Source organism: Homarus americanus, unplaced genomic scaffold, assembly GCF_018991925.1.
Source record: "Homarus americanus isolate GMGI-L3 unplaced genomic scaffold, GMGI_Hamer_2.0 scaffold32583, whole genome shotgun sequence".
NCBI classification, from domain to species: Eukaryota; Metazoa; Arthropoda; class Malacostraca; order Decapoda; family Nephropidae; genus Homarus; species Homarus americanus.
In genome coordinates, this window is record NW_024713129.1 from 9,517,853 (window position 1) to 9,524,166 (window position 6,314).

Genomic DNA, 6,314 nt, shown 5'->3' on the forward strand with positions numbered 1-6,314 from the left:
GTGATAGTGGTTGTGATGGTAGTTGTGGTAGTGGTAATGATGGTGGTTGTGGTAGTGATGGTGGTTGTGGTAATGGTGGTGGTAGTGGTGATGGTGGTTGTGGTGATGGTGGTACTTCATAATTCTTGGTTTGCCTCCTTCTCTTCCTTTATTCTCCTCCTCCTTTCTTCTACTCTCATCTCTACCTCCCTACCCCTATCCGGCTCCTCCTTCTCCTCTTCCTCCTGCTCTTACACTTCCACCCCCTTCATCTTCCTCTTCTCTTTCTCCTTCTTTTCCTCTTCCCATTCCTTCTCTTCTTTCTCCTTTTCCTCCTCCGCTTCCTCCCCTTCTACTCTCACTTTCTTACCCCCCATCCTCCTTCTCCTCTTCCTCCTCCACCTCCCTCATTTACCCCCCCCTATTCCTCTTGTTCCTTCTCCTTCTCCTCTTGCTCCTCCTCTCCCTCCTTTTTCTCTCCTCCCTCCTCTTCCTTCATCAGCGGTAAGGAAGATATGTTTACCTCAGTGAGAGTCGTAATTCCAGGTATCGTGTTGACCTTTATGTTAGATGCATCGCGAACACCTGCCAGGAGCCGCTATTGACTCAGCAGGTGTGAGTCACGTGAGTCAGGTGTGTGGAGTCAGGGGGAAGATCTTGGTTGGTTCAGTGATTGAGAGTAAGGGGTGAGTCACGTGAGTCAGGTGTGAGTGACGAGTCAGGTGTGAGTCATGAGTCGGATGGGAGTCAAGAAAGTCAGGCGTGAGTCACTAGATTCAAGTGTGAGTCTCGAGAGTCAGGTGTGAGTCTCTAAAGTCAGGTGTGAGGCACTAGTCAGGTGTGATTCATGAGTCAGGTGAGAGAGAGAGAGAGAGAGAGAGAGTCCTGTATAGGTAGTGAGGTATTTTACCTAGCAGAGCTGAGTCATAGTTTAGTCACTAGAGATCCGTCACACGATATTCAAGTATTAGTCATCGATAAATCAGGGTTTTGAGTCACTGAGTATCTTCATTGCCAAATATAAGTCACGTATAGATCAGGTTTTAATCACTGAGTCATATGTAAATTTAATAGTCAATCATATTTATTTCCGGGTTGACTAATGGATGAGGCCAATATTACTTGATAAATCGGGGTCGAGTAGTGGATGAATTACCTGTATCGTGTTAGTGGAGTTCAGGTAATTGAAAAAAACTGTCTGTCTGTCTGTCTGTCTGTCTTTATGTCTTTGTATGCCTTTCTGTCTGTTTATCTGCCTCTGTGTATGTGTGTGTGTGTGTGTGTGTGTGTGTGTGTGTGTGTGTGTGTGTTTGTCTTTGCATGTATATGTTTTGTGTCTGTCAATCAATTTTTTTAGCATGTATGTGTGTATGTATGTATGTGTGTATGTATGCATGTATAGGTGTTCAGTGTGCTTGTCTGTGTGTCTGTTTCTGTGTGTGTGTGTTTGTCTTTGCTGGTTGAGAAAATAATAGTGTCGTATGAACCTAGTTGTTTTTGTTTATTAGAGAGTTTAACCCCCTCCCCCCTTTAGTCTCGATACATACACAGCAACATAATACTACTCGGCCCAGGGACCCAAATTAGTGCATCACCTTGATTAACTTTCTGATTGGATCATTGGTCTATCTTACAACTATTTTTTTTTATTTTATTTTTTTTAGATGCAGATAATTGGTAAGCCTTCAACAATCCTCTTACGTGTACAAATTAAACAAACTTTGGGTATTGTGAGAGTTATTTTCGCCAGGATATACTGGGTGTCCTAAAAGTTTGTTTGACTGAGTTTGGTGTATTTTCTTTTTTTAGGATAATTTTTTTTTGGGGGAGGGGGGGTAATTTTGCATAGTTTGGTTCATGGTTTAATGGTGTTGAGTAGGAGTTATGATGATTAGTGTTAACTGCTGGTGACTGGTAATTTGTCTGGCTGTTTAATTAGGTTGCAAGTTTTATAAATGGAAGCCAGTGCTAATTCGCTCGAACCTAACCTAACCTAACCTAACCTAACCTTATTCATTCTAAAGTAATGTAATGTAATGTAGCCTAACATAACATAAATTAATTAACCTAACTTAATGTAACCTAATCTAATCCAACCTATGCTAACACCTTTTCTGGCCTTCCCTGACCTAACTTATATAACCTAACCTAACTGAACCTAAGTTAACCAATTCAAACTAAAATGAACCTAACTTAATCTACTCAATCAACTTTAACCAACCTAACCTATCCTAACATAACCTAACCAACTTTACCAAACCTAATTGGGGTCCATTTGCGAACTGGCATCAGTGTCGCTATTGTTTAGAAAATTAATTAGGACAGATAATTAACTAATTGGTTCAGTTATTTAAAGGTGAAAGATCAGGGGTCACTTTTCTGCTGTTCAATACAAGATTAGTTTTTTCTGAGAGTTTCCCCTCCTCTTTTCTCTTCCCGTTTTCTACAGGGGAGACTATAAAAATAAGAGAATCGATCATTTGTTTACACTCGTTAGTTTTATTGTCAGTTCTTTACAATGAGGCAAGTGCATGCTGATGTTACTGTTATAGGCTGCTGTTCAACCATTCACACGACACGGGCAATACGTTCGTTCGTTAGCAGGGTAAGTGTCATCCTTCTGTACGTTAGCAGGGTACGTGTCATCCTTCTGTACGTTAGCAGGATACGTGTCATCCTTCTGTACGTTAGCAGGATACGTGTCATCCTTCTGTATGTTAGCAGGATAAGTGTCATCCTTCTGTACGTTAGCAGGATACGTGTCATCCTTCTGTACGTTAGCAGGATACGTGTCATCCTTCTGTATGTTAGCAGGATAAGTGTCATCCTTCTGTACGTTAGCAGGATACGTGTCATCCTTCTGTACGTTAGCAGGGTACGTGTCATCCTTCTGTACGTTAGCAGGGTACGTGTCATCCTTCTGTACGTTAGCAGGGTACATGTCATCCTTCTGTACGTTAGCAGGGTACGTGTCATCCTTCTGTACGTTAGCAGGGTACATGTCATCCTTCTGTACGTTAGCAGGGTACATGTCATCCTTCTGTACGTTAGCAGGGTACGTGTCTCCTTCTGTACGTTAGCAGGGTACGTGTCTCCTTCTGTACGTTAGCAGGGGTGCATCTCATCCTTCTGTACGTTAGCAGGGTACGTGTCATCCTTCTGTACGTTACGCGGGGTACGTGTCATCCTTCTGTACGTTAGCAGGGTACGTGTCATCCTTCTGTACGTTAGCGGTACATATCTCATCCTTCTGTATGTTAGCAGGGGTACATGTCATCGCTGTACGTTAGCAGGGTGCATGTCAGCTTCTGTACGTTAGCAGGATACGTGTCATCCTTCTGTACGTTAGCAGGATACGTGTCATCCTTCTGTATGTTAGCAGGATAAGTGTCATCCTTCTGTACGTTAGCAGGATACGTGTCATCCTTCTGTACGTTAGCAGGGTACGTGTCATCCTTCTGTACGTTAGCAGGGTACGTGTCATCCTTCTGTACGTTAGCAGGATAAGTGTCATCCTTCTGTACGTTAGCAGGGTACGTGTCATCCTTCTGTACGTTAGCAGGGTACGTGTCATCCTTCTGTACGTTAGCAGGGTACGTGTCATCCTTCTGTACGTTAGCAGGGTACATGTCATCCTTCTGTACGTTAGCAGGGTACGTGTCATCCTTCTGTACGTTAGCAGGGTACATGTCATCCTTCTGTACGTTAGCAGGGTACGCGTCATCCTTCTGTACGCTAACGGGATGCGCGTCATCGCTTCTGTACGTTAGCAGGTGCGCGTCACCCTTCTGTACGTTAGCAGGGTACGCGTCATCCTTCTGTTCGTTAGCGGGTGCGTGTCACCCTTCTGTACGTTAGCAGGGTACGTGTCATCCTTCTGTACGTTGGGGTACGCGTCATCCTTCTATGCGTTAGCAGGGTACGCGTCACCCGCTTCTGTACGTTAGCAGGGGTACGCGTCATCCTTCTGTTCGTTAGCGGTACGTGTCATCCTTCTGCCGTGCTTGAAGTGCGTGTCACCCTTCTGTACGTTAGCAGGGTACGTGTCCATCCTTCTGTACGTTAGCGGTACGTGTCTCCTTCTGTACGTTAGCAGGGTACGCGTCATCCTTCTGTACGTTAGCAGGGTACGTGTCATCCTTCTGTACGTTAGCAGGGTACGTGTCTCCTTCTGTACGTTAGCAGGGTACGCGTCATCCTTCTGTACGTTAGCAGGGTACGCGTCTCCTTCTGTTCGTTGTTATTTGCTTTAGTAATTTGATAAGCGTGTTATCTGGTAGTGCATTATATAATCATTTATCCCCTTAAGTATGATGGATTAACCCCTTACGTATGAGGGATTAACCCCTTGAGTCCCATGACTTAACCCTTTGAATACTTAAAGTTGACCCTCCCCCACCGTCCAACCCCACCCACCTCCCTCTACCATCCCATTCTCCCTCCCTTTCCCCTTCCACCTTCCAACTCCACCCACTTTAGATTATAATTTATCTCCATCCAATCCCTCCTCTCCACCTCCACCTATCCCCTCCTCCCTTCTCCCCCCCCCCTAACCTAACAGTGACAGATGTAAACTAATCGGAAACATCATCGGGCCATCAAAATGACAATTAACTTATAAAAAAATCACCTGGGCGGAACAGGTAAATCATCCACACATTGGTTAATCCGTTCAGCTCCTTCACTCTTGTGGTTTTTGCCGTCCCATGATCCAACACACTACCGCAACTCACATCCACCTGACGGATTTTTTTTTCTTCTTTTCCCAGGATGATCAGGGCCTTGTATGGTCATTTATATTATATTTACTTGAAGGATTTTTTTTTTACAGAGGATGAACGTGTATGTATTTGTGTCCATATATATATATATTTTTTTTATTTCAGTTTAATGTTTCCCTGATATTTGATATTGTTTAGAGAGAGGTTAAATACGATATATTTTTCTTATCATGGGATGGTAATAAAGGCAAATGATACATCAGAGAGGAATGTAATAACTTGCTCCTGGATCAAGTTACTGGAATAGAACACACACACACACACACACACACACACACACACACACAACAAACACACACACACAACAAACACACACACAAATGAGAAGTCGCTAGCTGCCATTTGGGGGGGGGAGGGGGGTGAAAAAAACAGAATGTCAGCTGGCAATAGGAAGCAGTGTGTTGGTATATACTGTGGAGTGTAAACAGAGACACACACAAACACTCACCTGTGCACTACATCCCCAAAGATAAAAGACAAGTCTGTATATGTTGGTGTATGTATAATGGAGAGTTACTTTCACTGCTCCCACCACCTAACAGCACAGTCTCTATAAGCTCTCAGTGTGTCGCTACAGAACGTCACGATATCCCTGCTTACTTACCCAAAACACTGGCCTTGTGCTTCTCTGTGTTTGATGAGACTTTTGATACCATGGGAGATGTGGCTGTTGATACCATGAGAGGTGTGTTGATACCATGAGAGGTGTGTTGATACCATGAGAGGTGTGTTGATACCATGAGAGGTGTGTTGATACCATGAGAGGTGTGTTGATACCATGAGAGGTGTGTTAATACCATAAGAGGTGTGACTGTTGATACCATGAGAGGTGTGACTGTTGATACCATGAGAGGTGTGACTTGATACCATGAGAAATGTGACTGTTGATACCATGAAAGAGGTTTGTTGATACCATGAGAGGTGTGTTGATGCCATGAGAGGTGTGACTGTTGATACCATGAGAGAGGTTTGTTGATACCATGAGAGGTGTGACTTGATACCATGAGAGGTGTGTTGATGCCATGAGAGGTGTGTTGATACCATGAGAGGTGTGTTGATGCCATGAGAGGTGTGACTGTTGGTACCATGAGAGAGAGGTGTGTTGATACCATGAGGTGTGACTTGGATACCATGAGAGAGGTTTGTTGATACCATGAGAGGTGTGACTTGATACCATGAGAGGTGTGTTGATGCCATGAGAGGTGTGTTGATACCATGAGAGGTGTGTTGATGCCATGAGAGGTGTGACTGTTGGTACCATGAGGTTTTGTGAGGTATTAGGGACAGCTGTGTTTTACCTGTTGGTGGGTTTGGGCGACAGTCACCTGGCCTCGCTACCCACCAGCTGTTTTGTCTCTTCTCCTCCTGGGTGTAAGCAGCTCCTCACCCCTCCACGTCTCCTTATATGCCATCAGCCTTCATGATCGTTACCATAAAAGAGCGCCAACGCGAGCAGAAGGCGAGCGAATGTTTGACTGGCGTAGCTCCCATAACCGCGTCAGTGATGGGTGGGAGGTGAAGCAGGCACTGGTTTGTCTGGCGTAGAATTCGTAA

At 44.4% G+C, this 6,314-nt stretch overlaps 2 protein-coding genes across 2 annotated transcripts; both read right to left on the reverse strand.

Annotated features, from left to right (window-relative positions):
* Positions 1–2,539: 2,539 nt before the first annotated feature.
* Positions 2,540–3,010, reverse strand: LOC121870087. The gene has a single exon (XM_042371861.1). The coding sequence runs from the start codon at positions 3,008–3,010 to the stop codon at positions 2,540–2,542; it is 471 nt and encodes a 156-aa protein (XP_042227795.1).
* A 226-nt stretch (positions 3,011–3,236) lies between these two features.
* On the reverse strand, positions 3,237–5,440 carry LOC121870097. Its single transcript, XM_042371869.1, has 3 exons — positions 5,365–5,440; positions 4,023–4,150; positions 3,237–3,797 (listed from the first exon to the last, which is right to left on the reverse strand). The coding sequence occupies exons 1-3, from the start codon at positions 5,438–5,440 to the stop codon at positions 3,237–3,239; spliced, it is 765 nt and encodes a 254-aa protein (XP_042227803.1).
* Between the last annotated feature and the right edge of the window lie 874 nt (positions 5,441–6,314).